Source organism: Bactrocera tryoni, chromosome 1, assembly GCF_016617805.1.
Source record: "Bactrocera tryoni isolate S06 chromosome 1, CSIRO_BtryS06_freeze2, whole genome shotgun sequence".
Lineage (NCBI taxonomy): Eukaryota > Metazoa > Arthropoda > Insecta > Diptera > Tephritidae > Bactrocera > Bactrocera tryoni.
In genome coordinates, this window is record NC_052499.1 from 35,124,170 (window position 1) to 35,147,052 (window position 22,883).

Here is a 22,883-nt window from a genome sequence, read left to right on the forward strand (position 1 = left end):
ATGTAAAAAACTACTATTGGAATTGTGAATGGCTATATAATTGCTCCTCTACATGTACATACATATGTGTATTTGCTCATGGAAGTAAATACATACATATGTATGTGTGCGTTTAGTAGGCACCCAAGTGTGGTTGCGAGTCTGGTCTCTGTTGTGAATGAGCGAATATAAATTCACACGGTTGAAAAAAGTTCAACATAAAATACAAAATGTGACAGTTGTACAATATTTGCATAGATAACTGTAAGCTTGTTTTTAGGTTTTACACTCACATCACCTTGGGTACAGTATAAATGCTTTGTTCAACTGGCAACATAGAACGCGAGCATAACGCTTGAAATACATACATGTTCAGATATTCGGCAAGCAGATCTGCACAATTATCTGCAGCTAGATTGCGTGTTGAGTTAATCCACTTCGAAAATTGTCAAAAATAATTATACAAGTATGTTCGCGATTGGCCGAGATGAATATTTTAAGCTCCTGTAGGCAACACGAATACCGTTCCTTTGTCAAAACGTTCTGAGTATATGTATATAACATCAAAAATGTCAAACCTTAAGATAAAATATTAAATACAGCCTACGTATAAGGCCCTGTACCAAGCCATCATTTAGCTTATTGGATCATATACCTAACTAATATGAACTTTGTATATTTGCAGTACTCTCTAACCAAAACGATGCATACTTTTCGTGGGTGAAAGTGCCCATACTCGAGCACACAAATGCGTTCGATCGGTATGTGTGCGCTTGCGGTTTATCGTGTATGGCATGTTCTCCCACCACGAATCCCTATATAATTTACTATAGTAAATTCCACAAAAACCTACTCGTCTCTGTCCTTGACCCGTCCATCGCATTTCTTGGACGGCGGTGATGTCAGCCTTTACCGGACATTCCAGGTGCATGCCCTTATATCGTAGACCTTTTTTCGTTTGCCATGGTCGTCATCAAAAGGCGGGTCTCTCTTCCGAGGCAGTTCGTAATCTTTCATTGGGGGGGCTTTTTACGTGGCGGGTCCCAAACCCAGCGCACAACCCTACGTAGGGAATGTTTCGCCTTCTCACTTTAGCTCGCCTTCAAACGGATGTTCTTAGGCTACCCAGAGGATACTTGGTCAAAGACCGGAAGTTGTGAGCTGCTTGAATCATATGTAAAAGAATCGTTTCTGGCCACTCCCGAGTGAATGGCGATCAGTAAACTTTCCTCACTTGCGTGAACTTCTACACATGACTCCATCCTCCGATGATGTTCAATTCCATTTACATTAATTTCAATGATGATTTCGGCTGATTTTTGATGAATTCACGCACAGTTTCAATGGAATTTCCGGTGATCACGGATTTTGATTAGCCCACATGTTGATCGCCATTTATGTCCTCACGACCACTTTGAAAACGTTGAAACCACTCGTGCACTCTGCTACGGGATTGGCAATCATCGCCATAAACTTGTTTCATCAATTGAAACGTTTCGGTAAAAGTTTTACCAATTTTAGAACAAAATTTAATGTTGGCTCTTTGTTTGAAGCTCATTTTCGCACCGATAACACAAACATACTGACACTTAAAACGCAATAACTTCACTTCCAATTGATGAAATGTCATGAAATTCTCACTGGACAATCGATAAAAATAGCAAATTCTAACGCATCAGTCGACATATAGATGGCGCCATGAGCTGGCGCTAGATTCAAATAGTTCTGTTTACTTTGGAACCCACCTTATATTAAAAATCTGCGAAATCGATAATATGTAAGGGGTTTTATATAGTGAAGTTGAATGCAAATGTCAAAACATTTTATCTTATGGCCAAGAAAAATCTGGTAGGAGTAACAATTTCTGTTGGTTCTTGGTTCTAATTCAAACTGAGCACCGAAACCAATTTTTCCAGTGTAGGTTAACAACTTTTCCAAATAGCAAATAACACAAATGTTCGACCGCCTGAGCGTTGTAATGTTCGAGGCCGGTTGCATATATAAACGTGACGGTAGGAGTCAGACTATGAAACCCCAAGTATAAATATTGAATGAGCTTTTAAGGGAATAATATAGGATCGGTTGGCACGCTGCCCCTTTGCAGCTGCTGCTAACCCTCGCTCATCAGCAAACAAATGGCTGCTCGCAATGTTTTAAATACGTAAACAGTATTATTTTTACTCCCGAATTCTTTGCTTTACACTTTTTCATTTCATGCCTTACCAAGTCTACTTTTTGCTTTCGCGACCAGTGGAAGTCAAACAAATAAAGTATCAGCAGATTTTTCGGCAGTAAATTAAAATTGACGTAGGAAAAACGCAAAAGCAAAAAAGTGCTGAGGTAAATAAAAACAAATTTGTGCATATACGGGCTTATCGGCAGAGTATCACGGCATTTACGAATATTTACGAGAAATCCAAAAATAGATGAAAAACTGACTGTCACACTGGAAATATTTTATCGCTCTTAACTGTTGCTATTTCATTTTTTCACGCATTGATGTGGCACATAAAGTGCATGACAAATGAACGCGAATGGCTATGCAAGTGCAATCAACTTGTTGGCGTAGGTGTGTATATGTGTACAGTCATTTCTGACATATTTGTATCGAGCATTATGTATTTGTAATTTGAGCTCAACGCCTTTTCGTGATAATAGTGTCAACACTGGCAAAGTAACCTCATTCTTATCAGCAGCTGCTGTGTTGCGCGAGAAAATCTTGATTAATTTCGCCTACAGGTATGCTGTGGTGAAATGATTACTTTGCACGCTGCTTTGATGTCAACTTGTTTGCTAACTACGAGTGAGCGGAAAATGTTGACTACAAAAGCGGACTTAGCAGCCAAGCAACCAAGCAACCACCAAACAATATCACGGGAAACACGCTAACGTTTGGATAAATACGAAAATCAATCACGAAGCACAAGCATATGCATTAGGGTGTACGTTAAGTCTAAGTTGATTTTTTTTTTCAACACCCGCTGAAGCTTAAGTTTTTGTTAAAAAGGATCAATCGAAAGTAATCTTCTTAATTTCAATTTAAACCGCACCGAATTCATTTTACTTTTCTCATATTTTCATAAACCCATAATTAAAACAAGTAAAAAAGGGCTAAGTTCGGGTGAACCGAACATTTTTTACTTTTGGAAATTGAAAGTCCAAGAAATTCCTTCCGGAAAATATTTACCAAATTTAATCCATTCTTGCCAGTAACACATAATATGTATTAACGTGCATGCTAAACAATGTTCTCTAGGTTTCTTTAAGGTACTTGAAGTAAAGTCAGCCAGATGTTCGAAAATTTTGATATTAGTTGCATAGAGGCTAGATCAAATTATCGCTCAATGTTATTTGTTTCAGCCACAAATACAATTTTATGTGTAAACCACGATTTCTTATTTTCATTAAGATAACTCACATATTAGCTGATATATAGGGCTCAGGGAAGTATTGCCCCGTTTCAGCCGATTATTCATACACATAGGTACTATACCGGAGAGGACTTTCTCTGAATTTTTGTTGTATATCCCATCGATATTTTTGGTCAAAAGTCAATTATAGATACAGGCCACATATGTCTGTCCACAGTCCACATTTCCGGTATTTGGGGGGCTTGAACAGTTTTGATTGGAGTTGAACAATTTTTGGTCATAAGTTAGCATGCATTAAAGTAAAATTATTAGTGCAAAGCTTTGTCTCGTTATACATATCATTTGCTTCTTCATCGTTCTTTATGAGAAGTAGGCGTGGTTGTAGTTCGATTTCGCTCATTTTAGCACTGTGACATAACAATGTAGAAGCATTCGTATTTAATCGAAATCGGTCGGGTATCGAGATATGTGCTTTGGACGGGGCCACGCCCATCGTCAAATTTTTACTACGGTGTGTAAAATTTTATATCTACATACTATATGACATATTTAGTTCTTGATTTATCGCGCTTTTAGTAATTTTTAACAGGACCGTTGTATGAGGAGTGAACGGTGTCGATTTTCGTCTCGTCATCCTGATCATTTATACATATATATGTATATATATAACCCTAAATCTATCTCGCTTAGTTTTAGTTGTAGCAACCGGTTGCATGAATATAAAAATGTGTGCGCAATTAAAGTTTTGCATCAAATATATTCAACATTCTTACAGTACCGTGTCAATACACAACACAAAAAGTAGAAGTCACTTGTATTATCAAATAACGAACACCCTAACGTACATATGAACTTCATCCTCTAATCTTTACCTCACACCAATTGAGAAGGGCAAGACTTGTTAGAGAAGGACAACAATTTATCCGAAAGAAAGAAGCACTCATACCATATGTAAGCAAGTAAGTTGGTGTCGTTTGATTTTCATTAAGATATGTGTTCTAAGCATTATTACTATTTATGCAGACGCGAGTTCACCGACAATAACGTTATAAATTTATTTAGTTGTAATAAATGTAGCTTATTACAATGACAATAAGTTATATTATAGGTCATACTTAGACTCATTTCGTGTTTTACTACATTTTACTTCATGTGCTGCATGTTTATTAAAATTTAACCAAAGCGGATCTTTGGATTAATAAATTGGCGAGGCCTCTTATTGGTTTGATGTACATATGTCCTAATCCACTTAAGCTACAATAACCAAATTCGATCGATTCGAAATATGCTTCAACAGCTATTATATGACCTCTTCATTTGATGAAAAACGCTTGCCAAGCATACATTTTTTGAGTTTTGGAAGCAAATGGAAGTCGCTGAGGGCCAAATCTAGTGAATACGGTGGATGCTTGAACAATTCGACCTTTAATTCATGGATTTTAGCCATTGTCGAAATGCACTTATGACACGGTGCATTGTCCTGATGAAAAAGGATTGTTTCTTCTGCAAACCGGGTCTTTTTTGACGAATTTTTTCCTTCAACTGTTCCAAAAGGTTGCAATAATATTTAGAATTAATTGTTTTACCACTTTGCAAGTAATCCGCAAACGAAATTCCTCTTGCACTGCCTAATGAGACGTGTGGAGCCTCTACTAAATCTCTCTTAGTAACTTGTCGATTTTACAAAACCATATCCTGTATTTTAACTATGATTTCTGGTGTTGATGCGCTTTTTGGACGTCCTTCACGTGAATCGTTTTCAAGCCTTGTACGACCACGTTTAAATTCAGCAACCCATCTTTCTACTGTTCAAATTGTTGGTGAACAATCATTATAAACTTTTAACATTCGTTCGTGAATTTCTTTTGGTGCTAAACCTTTCAAAAATAAGAATTTTATCACTGCACGAAATTCTAATTTTTCCATTGTAAGGAAATACTGTTAAACAGCGACACTAAGTGGCTTGTAAACAAAGAATGAACTGACGGATTGAAATGAAACTTCACATACATATGTTCATATGAAGGGTGTACCAGCAAAGCAAAAAAAAATTGGCTGGTATCAACGCCCTCTCCTATCGAACGACAAAACTTATTGAACAACCTGGTCATGGATTTAAAGTATGCCACCCTATAACCAAAAACTGTCCAAATCCAACCAAAACTGTTTAATCCCGTAGGTGCCTAATATTTGTATCCCCATACCCACAGTTGCCACAAAAATCGGTTAAAGTGTGACATACATAATTGAAATCCAGGGATAATCGTTTCCCGGCAACGGTATGTCTGTATATCAAAAACGGGTTGAATCGGATCAATAAATCTTAGCCCTAGTATAAAGGTTCCGGGTGACTTCAATCCATATCATTGGTATGAGGGGTACCTTATTGAGACCTTGGGAAACTTAATAAATTTTCTTATGTCAAACATATTGCTCAGTGCATGAGGTATACGCCCTTCTCGGCTTCGCTCGGGTATTCAACAATCATTTCAAAAGTTACAATTTTGTGCACATTCTCCCACACATTCTCTCTCGTTTTTGCAAGGGGTCATTAAAAATGAGTAAAATGTAAGAAATTCGAACATGAAAGTATACTTTTATACTCTTTCAACCAGTTGCTACAGAGTATTATGGTATTGTTCACCTCACAATTGGACGTATCACCTAAAACTAATCGAGATAGATACACGGTTATACATATAAATTACCAGGCTGACAAGAAAAGTTGAAATCCGGGTGACTGTCTATCTGTCCGTCCGTCCGTGCAAGCTGTAACTTGAGTAAAAATTGATACATATATCTTAATGAAACTTGGTATGTGGGTTCCATGGAAAAAAAAGTTCGAATTCGTAGATGGGCGTAATCGGACCACTGCCACGCCCACAAATCGCAATTAACCGGAAACATATAAATTACCATAACTAAGCACTAAATAAAGATATAAAACTATAATTTAAAACAGAGGATCGCAGTAGTAAGGAACATCTGTGGTCAAATTTTTTTGAAAAAGTGGGAGAGGCTCCGCCCTCTAACCAGTTTAATGTACATATCTCGTAAACCGTTTAATCTACAAAAACAAAATTTGCTGAGTACAAATCTTTCAAGAACTTCTAATGACAGTGTGAAGCTGGATGACGGGATAAAGCTTTGCACGAATAATGTGTTTAGCGTGTGCCATCTTGTGACCAAAAATTGTTGAAATGCAATATAAACTGTTCAAGCCTAGAGGGACCCACCTGGTACCTATAGTTGACTTTTGATCGAAAATATCGGTCAATATATAACTGAAATTAAGAGATACTCCTTCTCTTATAATGGTTTGTCTGTATATCGTCAAAACTGGGCATCGGACCAATACTTCCCTTGTTATACCTAATATAGAAATTTTCGAAGTTCGGAGTGACTTTGTACCGCATATGTCGGCCAATATGTGAGTTATCCCAATGAAAATAAGAGAGCGTATTTTATTCATAACAGTATATCTTTGTGCCCAAATGGAAGCCCTGTATAACTAATAGGGTTTATAGGGATACATTTAAAATACCGAAGCTCAAAACACCGACACAATACCGACAAAACAAGAAAAGGTGGCGCTGTGCTTCGGTAGAAATAAATGCGGACAAGATAAAATTTTTTTCACATTTGTCGGTGTTTTAAGTGTATCCCATAAAATATACTATTTTCTTCGGCTCTAATGTTAATGTGCGTTTAATGTTCTGAAATTTACTCAAAAACGTAACTAAATTTTTTTATAAATATTATTTGAAGTTTGCAGCCGTGTCAGTTTAATTTAATCACGTCCTGTCCGTCTCTGACAATGCACTCGCTCTTCCTTTACAAACTACAAAACCTATTTGGTTAAAAGCAGAATTTTCTATATGCACTTACATATTCTTGTACACATACATATACATATACTATACATATACAAAAATGCGAGTTGCATATTTTGTGGAACGTTCTTGTACTCACCTGCTTGGAGCTGCACGTTCCGGCTCAACACAGTGCCAGCTTCGTTGGCTGCTCGACAGCGGTATATCGTCTCGTGCACGTCTGTGCGATAGTATTGCGCCAAAAACGGTGGAAAATATAATGTGCCATTGCCAGTAATTTTTCTGCAAGACACCAACAATAACATTGGTAAAAGAATTAAAATGTTGTAAATTTGTGTTTATTTTGTGTATTTGTAACGGAAAGAGTATGCGGATATGCTGGTAAAAGTGGTAACATTAAGTGCCAGGAAATGTCCTTATTACCGTTGTTAACATTTGTACTCGAACGCAGATTATATAATATTTGATAATTTAGCGTTTTTTTAGAATCTTCACTTGAAATCTTCACTTGAAATCTTCACTTGAAATCATCACTAAATTTGTAGCAGGAAAAATTCGATACTTGTGCTGGTAAAAAAAATCAGTGCTTTCAGTTTTCAGGAAAGTCTTGGCTTTTTTGTATTCTATCATTGGTATCGAATTGCTTCTTGATAAGAGCGAAATAGGTGACGGCCTACATTGATATGGGAGGAAATTGTAAAGCTGAAAATAAATTTTAAGTATTTCTGTCTTTTAAAAGAAAATTGGTAGGAGCTGCTGTCTTCTTGCGGTTTACTGCAGGTTGGTTAAGTCACACGAGGGCTTGGCGAACGCTAGCAAACTACTTGATTTGCCGTAAACTTCTATCCCGAGGCAAATTATAAGTAAATTTGTATTCATGTGGTAATATCTCAATTGTGTTAAAGTCTCAACAATTCTTAGAAGAAGACAACATTAAATCACTTCACCTTCATGGAATTAGAGCCAAAACATTAGAAGCTAAATGAAGATACCTCATTAACTTGGAGTCCCCGGACAACCTTGGTGACAGTGTTTTGTATTGTCATCGAAGTTTACGAATGAAACCTCAACCGGTAAAAATTGTTTGTATGTGAATATTAACAGTCAGATCTTAATCTTTATCAAAGAAAACGTTTCAACTTAGATTTTGATTATATTACTTTGACTGCTATATTCATATAAAAAGAAGAGCGATCCACTTTTGGAATATTTCTGGAAAAGAGAGCTAAGTTGAAAAGCACAATGATAATTGATATCTTATAACTTGATATTATAGATTTAAACTCACTTAGTTCCACCAGCAAAATATACTGGCATGTCCGGGATATGTATAATAAAAACCTAATTAGAACTGGAGAAGCGTGTTTGTAGTCTGTTTCGACAGTCCCGATCATTTATAATTACATATAAATGGTTCTATATAAAAAAATTAAGTAGTGTTAATGTAGCAATATGTGACAAAAATATAGCAATAAATGATATTTACTAAATTTAAGTATCATCACACACTGCTAGAATATTCAATATAAATGTTTGATAACACAGCTGTTGACAGCTAATTAGAAACGCTCCCTTTTTTGTAGGTGGCTGATGAGTATAATGATAAAAAATTTTAATATACCGTTATTTATATTCCTAAAAGTCTTGTATTGTTCGTGTTACTCTATTTACTACTAAATTCACTCTTGTAGTTGTGTTGTTAAAGTTCTTTTATTTTTTTCCCAAATAGTAAATGTGTTACGATATAGAAGGTGAATTAAGTGCGACAGCTAATTAGAAACAGCTGTTTAAAGACTTAAAATTCCTTCAGGTGCTATTTTTATTAATAATATTACTGATTTCTGATAAGGATGTGTTTCTGAGTTCTGGTTTAAAATATATTAAAATGGATTATTCAAATTTTTTAATGAGTAAAAGCTGCAGCTGTACACCCGCCCTACGTAATTACATTTTTGACCTTCGTCAGTCTGGAACGGCGTTCGAATCAGGTCAAATGCTCAAAAGAAAGAAAGCCCCTGAGCATATACAGAATTTTAAAACTATTTTCAATATTGTATGCAAAGAAAAAACCCGAAAAGCTTCAACAGAAATATAAAAATAAAAATTCAAGACAATTATAATGTCCAGATGTCCATGTAAACAATTGCTCGGAGCGATGTAACCAAAATAAATCGCATAGATACTGATGGTCGAAGGTATGTTTGCCGATCAATGTATCAAGAATTTGAGCCTTGCTATTGTCCACGCGTAGTGAAGCATGGTGGAGGATCAGTCATGGTGTGGGAAATTTTTTCCTTGAATGGGGTAGGTCCGCTCCATATGATTGATGGAATTTTAAATAAGGAGAAATACGTCAACATCCTAAAAAATGTCATTCTGCCATGGACTAAGGACAATTTGACTGTTATATGGAAATTCCAACAAAATAACAATCCAAAGCATACGGCAAAGTCAGCACAAAAGTTTTTTGTTGAAAATTCCATGAACGTTTTGGAGTGGCCTGAAGAAAACACATCTGGATTAATGTCAAAAAAGCTGTAGGTATCACAAATATGGCTGTCCTTTTTGATGAATTTGGGACGGTATGGCAGGCAACACTAGTGGTGCGCTGTCAGAGTCTTATAACCTCAATTCGCAGTGGATGTGAAGCAGTGTTAAAGAAGAAGGGTAAAGCAACAAAATACTAACTGAAAGAAGGCAATATTTTTAATAGCAGTATTTTTTGCTGATAAAAAATTTTCGTTTCTAATTAGTTGTCGCACTCAAATCGTTGATTGCACAGGTTTTTATTAAAATCTTCAAAAAAAAAAACAGATTTGTAATTATAACCTTTACTGTTAGAGTTTAAGTTTAACGTAAGTTTCAATAAAATGAGTGAAAAAACGGTAACAATAAGTGATTTATTCGAAAATAATTTCATTTACTTCAAAATAAGTAGCGTTTTTAATTTGCTGTCAACAGCTGTACATATATACAATACGTCTATATGGCATCAACGTAAATGAACTTTTATTTGCGCAGTCTACAAAAAGACATTTATTTTACTAACTGACACAAACAACTTCACTGTAATTTTAAATGCTTTTACGCTACATTTCTCTCCGGCAAAATCATGTAAATAATACTCACTTTTTCATATTACAATAAAGCAATTTACTAAACCATTTTATATTAGGCTATACACGAATTTCCGCGAAAGAATTAATTCTGGATATATTCCGGCTTTCATATTGCAAGAGCGGCTTATCTGCGTTAGACAACTGACGAGTGTTTTGAATAAATTAATTTTGAGAAACCTGCGTTTTAATCATTTTATTATAAACAAAATTTTTTTTATCTTGTCAGAATTTCGAGCTTTGAATTTTAAATTTGTTCTGTTATTTTGCTGTAGATCCCTTAACGCATATTGTAGCAGAGTCAAATGCAACCAATATGCAAAAATATACAGTAAATTAAATAAAATAAAATAAAACAAGTAAGGACAAGTTCGGGTGCAACTGAACATTTTATACAACTTGCAAGAATCAAAGCCTGAGAGTAAAGTCAGCCGGATGTTCGAAAATCCTGATATTAGTTACATATATTTATTTTAGGCACAAAAATACACTGTTATGAATATGTTAAAACACGTTTTTTTATTATCATTGAGATAATTCACATATTGGCCGATATATGCGGTAGAAAGTAACTCGGAAGTTCGAAAATCTTTATATTAAGTATATGTGGGCTAAGGGAAGTATTGGTCCGATTCAACCCATTTTTGACGACGTTCAGACAAAACCATTATAAGAGAAGGAGTATCTCTTAATTTCAGTTATATATATGAAGCATTGACCGACATTTTCGATCAAAAGTCAACTACAGGGCACCTTTTGACCAAAAATTGTCCATATCAAATCAAAACTGTTCAAGACCCTAGGTACCGAATAAGGCAATTATTACTGTAAAATTTTATTCCTTTATATTAATTACTTCTTAATATGTGTCCTGGAAAGTGAAAGAATCAAATGTAATTTTAAATTCTGTTATATGAGAAGTAGATGTGGTCTGATTAGTCTGATTTTGCCTATTTTCACTATGTAACAGATATGTTAAAAAAAATTATACGCACTAAATGTAGTCTAAATCGGTTGGTCGGATCCCGAGATATGGCATTTCACCAAAAAGTAGGCGGTGCCCATCGTCCAATTTTCACCATCGTAAAGGAGGACTAGAGAAAGTATCAGCTGATGCGATGTAAACAAAGGCACAGCTGAGAAGTGCCCATGTGGAAACGTCAAAGGAAGTCCGGGGTTGAGTTTCTATTGGCATCCAAGATGGCCAACTTTTAACCGGAAAATGGTTGCATTGTCTTATTTTCTTAAAATTTATTGTAAAGTTGTCCCAAAAATATTGGTTATACATATACTGTAAAACTTTAATAAGAAAATCGTTTTATTTTAATATATACTCTTAAAGAAGAGGACATTATGAGCTAGTACATGAGAAATTAAGTTTCTTATTTATTCCTTTTTTAACTGTGGTAAGTTAATAAATGTTCACCACAGAAAAGTGTTAGGAGCAAATAAGCAACCATGCCAAATAGTGGGGTCCAAAATATACTTATTCAGAGCCAAATTTATATTTTTGCAAGACAATTTGTTTGTATTTATTTAGTTATTTTAATCTGCAAGCATATGTATGGGGATACACTTAAAATACTGAAGCTCAAGATGCCGACCCATCAAAATTTCGGCAATATTCAAATATCTTGTCCGTATTGCTATTGAGCATGGCGAAATAGTGCTGCGTTAGCTAATTTAAACTACTTTTAATGAAAAAAACATATTTACTCTATTTATGCTATGAAGATATTGCAAATTCAAAAAATTATTTCCTTAAGAAGCATATTTGTTTAAAAACTTAGTTTGCCCTTCACGAGGTGACAAGTGTAATTGAAAAATCACTACACCACAAACAACACACCATAGCTGCTTTTCTAGACAAAGAGGGTGTTTCAATAACATGGAAGTAAACGCTATAATTAATTCTCTGGCACATAGTGGCATAGATGACACTGTGTGCAGATGGATACTATCGATGCTTGAGAATAGGAAGATTATAGCTTCAAACGGCGCTGCAACACAAACAAGTTATGTGAGTAGAAGGACGCCTCAAGGGGGGTCCTCTCTCCGCTTCAATGGGTTGTAACGCTGAACGAAATACTACTCCAACTCAACGGTGGAGGAGTGAAAGCAGTGCGTATGTGACGATATAATGTTGTTGGTATCAGGCATGTTTCCTTCAACAGTCAGCGAGATTATGGAAAGAGCACTTCGAAGGTTAAACCTATAGGCTAAGAACAATGGACTAGGAGTTGAACTGATGCTATTCACAAGCAGAACCAAAATCCCTCAGTTTCAACTTCCGGTACTTAACAGCACGACACTCACTCTATCCCCCACAGCTAAATACTTGGGGGTGGAGATTAACACCAAACTGTCCTGGAAATAAATATATAAAAAAGAATAAATAAAGCATACATGGCCTACTATACTTGTAAGAGAATCGTCAGCAAGAATTGTGGACTCAAACCTAGTACAATCATGTGGATGTATACGGCTGTCATAAGACCTATACTTACATATGGAGCTTTGGTATGTTGGCCAGCGCTAAACAAACAATACGACATTAAAAAATTAAATGAAATACAAAGAGGAGCATGTGCGGGGGTTACTGGTGCAATCAGGTCATGTCCGACTGATGCGCTCAATGTGGTCCTGCATCAACTATCCATGGATATTTTTATTCACAAAACAGCAGCTATTACGGCGATAAGAATAAAAAAATTGGGTGGTTGGAAACAGCAGAACTACGGACAAGGTGTAATCCTAAAGAAGCTCACCATTAATAAATCAGACTACATTCCCCCCAAGCTAGATTTCAATAGACACTTCCAGGTGAGGATACCATCTAGACGAGAATGAAGAAGAGGTTCAATAGGAGAGGAGGATACCATCTCAGTCTATAACGACGGGTCCAAAATTGACTACGGAGTAGGCACGGGGGTATTCCCCGCAGATCTAGGCATATCTCTCTCTATTCGTCTACCGAACTCGGCTAGCATCTTCCAAGCAGAAGTACTAAGCATATAAAAAGCCTGCGAAGTTTTATTAGAAAACCACGAGAATATACATAAGCCAACTATATTTACGGATAGCCAGGCAGCGCTCCTGGCCTTGTCTTCACCCATGACAAATTCCAGTAGTACACAACTGCAAGAGAGCACTAAGCTCAATAAAAGACAAGCTCCAACTAGACTTGAACTGGGTTCCCGGCTACAGGAACATTTTCGGTAACGAAAAAGCAGACGAGTTGGCGGAGCTGATACCAAGCCCGCTAGGATCGATCAAAGGAGAGATCAATAGACAATTTCAACAAGTTGCAAATAACAGGTGGAAAAGCATTACAAAATGCGTCTTAACAAAACAATTATGGCTAACATATGACAGGAAAAGAACCAACGACTTATTAATTAGGTCAAGAAAAAGTATCTACAGAGTAACAGCTACCACAACAGGGCACTGGCCATTTGGGGAACATGCGGCCAAAACAGGTATGCCCTACAACGACATCTGCCGAGGCTGCGGAGTAGCAGGGAACAAGGAAACAATTTTCCTTTTTCTACTTTCTCTGTGAATGCCCAGCTCTAGCACATATCCGACATAAAACACTTGGAATCCATCAAGCACCAAACCTTGAATAGATTTCCACTAAAAGCATATCAGACATAAGTAGTTTGATCGAAACCTCAAAATGGTTTAAGAGAGAAGGTGAAACGTAATAGCAGATACAGGAGGTTCTACGAATAGTGTATCAAAATGGCACATCAAGTGCTAATTGAGCCCGATAGATAACAGGGCTGCACTCCTACCTACCTACCTAGTTTAGAACTAAAAAATAATATGGTAATTTTTTATGTAAAGAGTTGTTCATAAAGTATATATATATTTTCATCGCTAAATGCTGAAAAACTGACTAAATCGCTCAGAGCAAACAAATTGATACTTATATTCCTACACTAACACTCCAGTTAGGAACGGGTAGGATTCCTGATCGCCGGCTTATAGATAGCTACATTTTGACATATAATGTATGTAGTTTGTGATTAAAGAAATTTATACTTATGTAAAGTATAGGAAATATGGGTATTACAATTATCTCTTGATTTATCTTACAATGAAAAATTATTTATTACTGTTTAAAAGAATTATTATGATATGTAATACCAAATGTTGCTGCAAATGTTATTTCCTCATATCCATTCATTATAAAATATAAATTTCAATTTGTTCATGAATAAGTAATTAAAATTTTTGATAACAGCATTAAATTTCATTCTATAACCAAAATTGAAAATACATAGTATAGTACTATAAAATATAAATAATTATTATAGCATTTTCGTTTTACGCAACCCGTTTTGATCTCTCGCCACCCTTATTCACCAAAAGTGGCCATGATGTTTTCATTGTGAACGTACACTTGGGGGGTAGATTAAGTAGTGTGAATGGTCACACCCTTGTACCATGATTTTCACACCAGCTGGCGATAGATTCAGGTTGCGCAACCTTGCTCAATATGAATCTACGCAACCTTGTCTGCGAAGATGTTCGAGCAGCAAGCGAAGCGGTGACAATCGGCGATCGCTTGTTCGTTTCTTTCGGCACAGCACGGCTTTTCTACCAACAACACAATGTTGCCATGCTTATGCTGTTGTTGTTTTTGTAGAACAATGTTTCAATTTTTGGTTGGTGACATATTCAATTTAAAATAAATTCTGTTGGGATTCGAACCTGCGTGCTCGTCGTCACTTTACCTCTAACACCACCATTGACACTTGAATTGCGTTGTCCTAATTATGGTTTGGTTATGCATGAAAGAAATACACAATGGATCGCCGATTGTTACCTCTTTCCTTGCTGCTGCTGCGCATATGTATGTTTGTATGCTTGTTCATTATTGAAGTTATACTCCTTTTTCTTTCCTTTGTCTTTCATTTCTGCGAGTTCTCAACTATTTTTTGTGCCCTTTTATTGAAATACCCTGCGTTGGCCGTTGAAAAATTAAGGCTATACCTTACAGGATTATTTCTGTAGTTAGTCTTCATTTACATTTTTTGGAAATCGACCCGCGATGACGAGGTATATCGTTTTATCTGACAGCGTGAGGTTTAAGAAGTTCATTTCTAATTTTGTCTTGTGGCATATTAGAAATGATGTTTCTTCGAAAATCGTTCGCTTACAACGGATAAAACGACTTCTGAGTGGTTATTTTAATGAATAAATTCCTTTTGGTTGAAATGCTCTGCGTTGGCCGTTGAAAAGTTAAGACTATACTTCTCAGGATCATTCATTTATTCAAAGAAGTTAGACCTTTAGAAATATGCATATTTGCATTATTTCGTTGTCATTTCCATATTCGTAGCAATAGAATTTCTATGGTATAAGAAAAGTAATGGCCGCCGATTGTCGCCCCTTGCCGCTGTAGCAGCTTCGCCTACAAACATGCGTAAATATGTATGTATGTATACGTATGATCGTGAATACATATCGACGCAGATTTTTGCGAGAAGCACCAGAAAATTGTGCAATTTATGATTTTTAGCTTTTGTTATCGTCGCGAAAAGACGACTTGTTGGCAAAGGCATGCTCGGGGAGATAATAAATTATAATAAATTTATAAAATGTGATTTAAGTTTTCTAGTTTTCTTTCATAAAAAATGATATGCATTTCTTGGAATATCACTAAGAAGTATAACTTCATCCGCGCGTAGGGACTCCAGGCACCTTTTTTTTGCACACAGGATCACTGAGATCCCCTGTGCCAAATTACAATTTTTATACTCTCGTAACAAAATTGCTAAGGAGAGTATTATAGTTTTGTTCACATAACGGTTGTTTGTAAGTTCTTAAACTAAAACAGTCAGATATAGGGTTATATATACCAAAGTGATCAGGGTGACAAGTAGAGTTGAAATCCGGATATCTGTCTGTCCGTCCGTCCGTCTGTCCGTCCGTCCGTGCAAGCTGTAACTTGAGTAAAAATTGATATATCATGATGAAACTTGATACAAGTATTTCTTGCCTCCATAAGACGGGTAAGTTCGAAGATGGGCAAAATCGGCCTACTGCCACGCCCACAAAATGGCGAAAACCGAAAACCTATAAAGTGTCATAACTAAGCCATAAATAAAGATATTAAAGTGAAATTTGGCACAAAGGATCGCATTAGCGAGGGGCACATTTGGTCGTAATTTTTTTGGAAAAGTGGGCGAAATGGCAGAAGGAAGCTGCACCCAGGCTTTTTTTTAAATTGAAAATAGGCGTGGCGTCGCCCACTTATGGACCAAAATCCATATCTCAGGAACTACTTTACCGATTTCAATGAAATTCGGTATATAATATTTTCTTAACACCCTAATGACATGTCCAAATATGGGTGAAATCAGTTCACAACCACGCCTTCTTCCAATATAACGCTATTTTGAATTCCATCTGATGCCTTCTCTGTATAATATATACCTTAGGAACCAATGATGATAGCGAATAAAACTTTACACAAATACGGTATTTGAAAAATATGTAAATGACAGATAATTAAATGTCGATTATCACTTTATCATGCGAGAGTATGAAATGTTTGGTGACACCCGAACTTAGCGCTTCTTTACTTGTATATCTTAATTTAGTGTTTCGTTATGGCACTTTATATGTTTTCGGTGAATAGCGATTTGTGGTCCGATTATGCCCATCTACGAACTTGAAATCTTTTTTGTACTAACGAATTTGCACACCAAGTTTCATCAAGATATCTCAAATTTTACTCAAAATTTAAACTTTTCTCGTCATCGTATAAAACATATAACCATATGACCATATATCTATCTCGATTAGGTTTAGGTGATACGCACAACCGTTATGTGAGCAAAACTATAATACTCTGTAGCAACTGGTTGCAAGACTATGAAAATTGTTCAGCTTCTTTTAGACTGAGCATGGAGCCTTTCAACAAGGAGGAGAATTGCTTTGCCCTCATTTAGAGATGTGATTAACAATCAGAGATTTTACTGGCATCGTCGGAATATCGGATCAGGAAAAATCGTGTTGAAAGATCATTGGTGCCTAAGAAAAATGAAAGCACGATACCAAGATGTCATGAAACGCATTATTACTGCGATGAGTCTTGGAATTCATTTGGCCGAATATCATCGCAAAGGAGAACCGAAACCGAAATAACCATGTCGTTATTTTGACAGTTTTCTTCGCTTAGCAAGGTTTGCTGCACTGCGAATTCCGACCGGCGAAACTGTCAACTCATATTTAATGATATTCGCCGTTTGTGACAATGCACTGTCGCATACTGCATTGTTTCTTCGTGAATTTTCGCCAATATCTTTCCACACCCGCCGTATTCGCCTGATTTAGCTCCGTGTGAGTTCTGGCTATTCCGGAAATTTACTTTAGTAACTGTATCGAGGATTAGAAAAACCGTTGGCAAAAATGTATATCGCCCAAGGGGAATTAATTTGAGGTATATATATTTTAAAGAATAAAGAATTTGAAAATTCTGAACAAAGTATTACTATTTTTTCCTCTTGCTAGTAGTTATTTTACTACTTTCGCTATTTCGTTTGTGAGGCGGCATTCCCCATAAAACTACTCAAAGTTTAACCGATACGTTTGGCAAAAAATCATTTTCCCGATGAATTCATTGGAGCTTGATTTGTATACTGTAAGTGATTTGATTGGAATTTAAAATTGTGTTATATTGTATTGTTTTAAACGCATATATGTACGTGAAATGCTATGCATTAAATTTGGGTGAAACCGATCAATCAGTTCAAAAATTTTTAGTTAATTAGTTATCGCACCCTTAGCTGTTTTCATTATAACCGTTCTGTGAAGAATGAACATGGATATAATCTTTCCATAGGGTATTAAAAAATTCTAAACATGCTAATTTCGCTTTGAACTTTCTTTGTTTTAATTAGTTCACGTTTTCGAGAAGGCGCTGTATGTGTGCATTTTTTCCAATTCGAATGATGCGTAATGAGCGTATTACACAATTCAGCCTTCTGCACCAAATATACTCTAATGTTTCTAGATGAAACTGAAATTCGCAGTGTAAGTGTATAATCCTCAGCAAGGCCTTTACAAAGCTAAATAAAATAAATTACTGTTCAGTGGAGTATTTTTACTTTCAACGTTCAATGCCTACATTACTCTACATCCATAAGCGAAATCTCAAACTCATTTGCGACTATCTTCGTCAAAAGCTGTCAAAAACACTTTCGAACACAGACATTACCACTGAACCTATGTGTATAGCGTTTATCAACACGTTCCCTCTTATTCTCCTCCCTATCTCTTTAGTCAGCTTCAGTTTGAATCAGACAGCCGACATATACATTTGTGACGTTTTAATGTTCTTAATAGTCATGACAGCATAAATCATTTAACCCCGCCACACACTTCAAATCATCCACTCGACATTTCAACTACATATTTTTACTTCAGCGAAGAGCACGCATGAGTCGCTAATAGTCAAACCCACGCTTTCAGATTTCATACGTTCTGGGGAGTGTGTAAGTAACAATCCACGTGTATATGTACGTAACTGCGCTGCATATCAACCCGTTCTCCCGCGGTCTGCCGGGCTTCAGACTCAGCCCCATTCATGCAACCGGTTCATTGTTCTGTATTGTCGGTTATTCATGTTTTCTGTCAAATGAATGTAGCATTTTCTTTTCTCGCCGGCAATATTTTCTTTTTTCTTTCTCCTTTTCAAATTTGTTCTTATTCTTTATAAGAAAACTAAGCAGTCCGTTTTATAACTGCGCGTCGAGTGTGAATTTATGTGTGTATGTGCAGTCTTTGTACATCTTTGACTTTTTATCGCATTTTTTGTGTCATACCGCAATATCAAAACCTCAACATTGATTTTGACAAGTTTCCCTGCACTCGTTCTCTCCTCACCACTCACCCCTCCGCTGGCCTTTACTTTTTATATATGATTTCTAAGCGCACATGCTCAACACATTCACGTTGCAAATCTCGGTTCCTACAACTACATAGCAGCAGTTCTTTTATGGCAAAAAGCTCCTTAGCTTTTAGAGTTTATTTGTGTTGCAATGCGGCGAGCAAAGTAGCGATGACTGTATGGTATCCATCTATCCTTTGGAAAGGATCGCTTAAGATTTCAAACTTTTGTGTGAATCACGCACGCAGAAGAAGGACTTTTCCGTGTTCTGCTTTTATCTACGGGTATATATGTTTGAATGTAGAGTAGTTTTTCATTTCTTTGTCAACTTTTTATTTAAAAATTTGCGCACTGAAATTTTACCGTTTTTGAATAGACATACATACTTACGTATGTTTGAAAATATGGATTTTTTCTTAAAGTCTTCGTAGCTTAAAAGAAGCGTGGTTTGTTTGGTACACTCCGCTTTATGTTCGCAGATACACAAGGAAGCTTATCAAAGTGAAAAAATATCTGTTCCGCCATATTGAAGGTTATTACAATTTAATTTCAGACTAATTTATTAAAAGAAATATTATATGTATGTATGTATGTACATATATGTACGTGAAGATTTACAATTGGAAATCCTTTAAAATCCCACAGTCTATATTTCTATGCCATATAATTTCAGAAGTTCAGAAACGAAAGATAAAATGGCATACATCAAAGGAAAAATAATTTATTCCGATGCGCTCAGGAATAAGAAAGAGAGGCCATTGTTGAATTTTTAATGGTTAAAAACTTTTTATCTGAATTTCCAGAAAATCTACATGTCCTATTGAAAAAAGTTATAAGGCAATAGCTTTCGTGTATAGACTTGTTAACATAACCTCATTATTTATGTGAAAATTTTAAATAAACAGGAACGGGAAGAGTTATGTACATAGCGATAATCTAAGCCAGCTCAAAATAAATCTAAATAAATAAAATTACATCCTCCTAAGGTTGGATTTATATAGTTACTTCCAGGAGAAAATAGCCTCAGAGGTGAACGGTTAAGAAGAGATAGGGGAGGAGGATAATATCTCCTCTCAATCTACTCTGAATGGTCCAAAATAGACAGCGGAGTTGAGACGGCGATATACTCCGTGGATCTTGTTATATATCTCTCTATCCATTTACCAAAGTCAGCTAGCATCTTCCAAACGGAAGTACTAGATATAGAGATTGCCTGGTAGTTCTACTGAATAATTTTGGGAAGATACAGAAGGTTAGCTTATACACAGACATTGCTGGCAACATTCAAGAGGGAGCTCAAAACACAAATTTGAACAAATAGTTCAGAGCAGATGGATATCTACTATCATGAGCGAAATTTATGTCGTCCCCTTCAAAGGGGGATTACCCCTTAGCCCCAATCCACTTATGCTAACGTTTTTCAATCCTCGAAACCGATGTTTAAGTTAATTTTTCGGATTCGGCTCACCTTTGCCACGATATTCGGCTGATTGATCACCTGCTTCCGGGTCGTAAGCATGGATCTAAGAGTTATCGCCAGTAATAATACGTTTCATGACATCCTGTTAGTCGGAAAGCATTGTGTCACAGCATTGTGTAGAAAAAATTTAGTGACTTTGGAAGTAATAGTGTTTTCAAAAGGGTTTTCACTGATCCTTCCGATATTTCAACGATGCCAATAAGATCTATGACTGTTAGCCGTCAATTTTTAAGCACAAATTCATTTATTATACCCTGAACAGGGTATATTAAGTTTGTCACGATGTTTGTAACACCCAAAAAGAAGCGTCGGAGACCTTATAAAGTATATATATAAATGATCAGTATGTTGAGCTGAGTCGATTTAGCCATGTCCGTCTGTCTGTCTGTCCGTCTGTCCGTTTGTCCGTCCGTCTGTCTGTATATATTCGAACTAGTCCCTTAGTTTTTAAGATATCGTTTTGAAATTTTGCAAACGTCATTTTCTCTTCAAGAAGCTGCTCATTTGTCGGAACGGCTGATATCGGACTACTATAACATATAGCTGCCATATAAACTGAACGATCGGAATCAAGTTCTTGTATGGAAAACTTTCACATTTGACAATGTATCTTCACCAAATTTAGTACAGATTATTTTCTAAGGCAACAATGTAATCTCCGAAGAAATTGGTCAGATCGGTTTACTATAGCATATAGCTACCATACAAACTGAACACATAATTACTAAAAGAAATGCACCTGTGAAGGGTATATTAGCTTCGGCGCCGCCGAAGTTAACATTTTTTCTTGTTTTATTGACGTGTCGATCAACAGTCGCAGTCATACTAACCTAGAAGACAATGAATGGGTTTTCGCCCGAAATTTAAATTAATTTAATCTTACTATATTTTGCCCACAGTAGTATAACCAAATGTAAGATAGCGAAGCCGATATGGTTACAATATGACAAGAGAAAATAGGACTTATTAAAAATGTAGGTCGAGGAAAAGTATTTAGAGACAGCTACCTTAACGTGGCATTGGGCATTTGGATAACATGCGATGAAAGTGGAATGCCATATAAAAACACTTTTCGCAGCTGCAAACTCGAGGTGCTTAAGGAGAAGTTTCCACACTTCCTCTATGAGTGCACAGCTCTATCACAAACGCGACATACCACTCTTGGAGTTCATCAGGTACCAACTCTTCAATGCCTATCCACAAAGTATATAACGGAGATAAGTAGTTCCGAAAATGTTTGCAATTGATCCTCTAACGACTCCAAGGGCCCAATTCTATACATGTTTATTTTCGTTATTCTACCAGACTTTATGCCAAATATGTATGTCGATTTAAGGCGTTTAAGTTGTACAATATGTAAGATACTTCAAGGAAGTTTAATGGTAATTTTTTCTTAAAAATAATGTGATTTAATAAATTTGAATGAAAATAGTCTAGACCTTGTTTCTCAAGTTCCCGTGGTGCTCTTATATCCATTATATAGAATTTATTTTGGCTTATATCTCATATACCCCATTTAAGGCTGAATTTAATATAAATACCTCGAAAATGAAGCAAAATGTAGTAAATGTGGAACTGGGTGAATCTACCACCCATAATATACACATGTGTGTAAGAGTACGTAATGTAATAACATACCAAATTTGATAGTATACTTTTAGGGTTTTCGTCTAATAATATAATAAAGGTGAGTTATTTCGCAATATTTATTAATATACATAAATTTCAGCACATCTGAAAGTATTCCCCCGTCGTTGATCCTTGCAAATTGAGGAAATATAAAATGTTCGGTTACAACCGATCTTAGTTCTTCCTTAAATGGTTCAATTTTCCAAAAGTGTGTTTTATACTATTGACGTGGTTTTAGAACGTTTTGCAAAACAACATACATTTAATAGATTTTATGGAAAATTATTTTCCATAGGCCCTCAGACCATATGTCAGTCTGTTACAAAAGGAAAGTTATAGTGGTTGTTTAAACAAAACTTTATGTTAGGGATTGATTCCAGATACATATACATATGTATTTATACCTTTATAAATTTCAGTTTAAGTAATTTTTAATAATAATATTTTTCAAAAGAAATTTAAATTTAATTGCCACAAACTTCTAGCTTTAGATGCAACAGATACCCATATGTGTATATTAGGCTGGGCCAAAAAAAAGGTTTACATTTTCTTTAGATACCGTAAAAATAT

The 22,883-nt window shown here is 35.9% G+C and overlaps 1 protein-coding gene and 1 pseudogene across 5 annotated transcripts in view; one reads left to right on the top strand and one right to left on the bottom strand.

The window, feature by feature from the left end:
- LOC120778030 (Down syndrome cell adhesion molecule-like protein Dscam2) overlaps positions 1-22,883 on the bottom strand; it is a 158,879-nt gene that overhangs the window by 97,734 nt on the left and 38,262 nt on the right. For all 5 annotated transcript variants that reach the window (XM_040109713.1, XM_040109706.1, XM_040109720.1 and 2 more), the window contains exon 4: positions 7,323-7,465. In XM_040109713.1, the coding sequence (XP_039965647.1) occupies positions 7,323-7,465 (143 nt within the window). The remainder of the gene's footprint in view (positions 1-7,322; positions 7,466-22,883) is intronic.
- Positions 15,291-15,493, top strand: LOC120767107 (annotated as a pseudogene).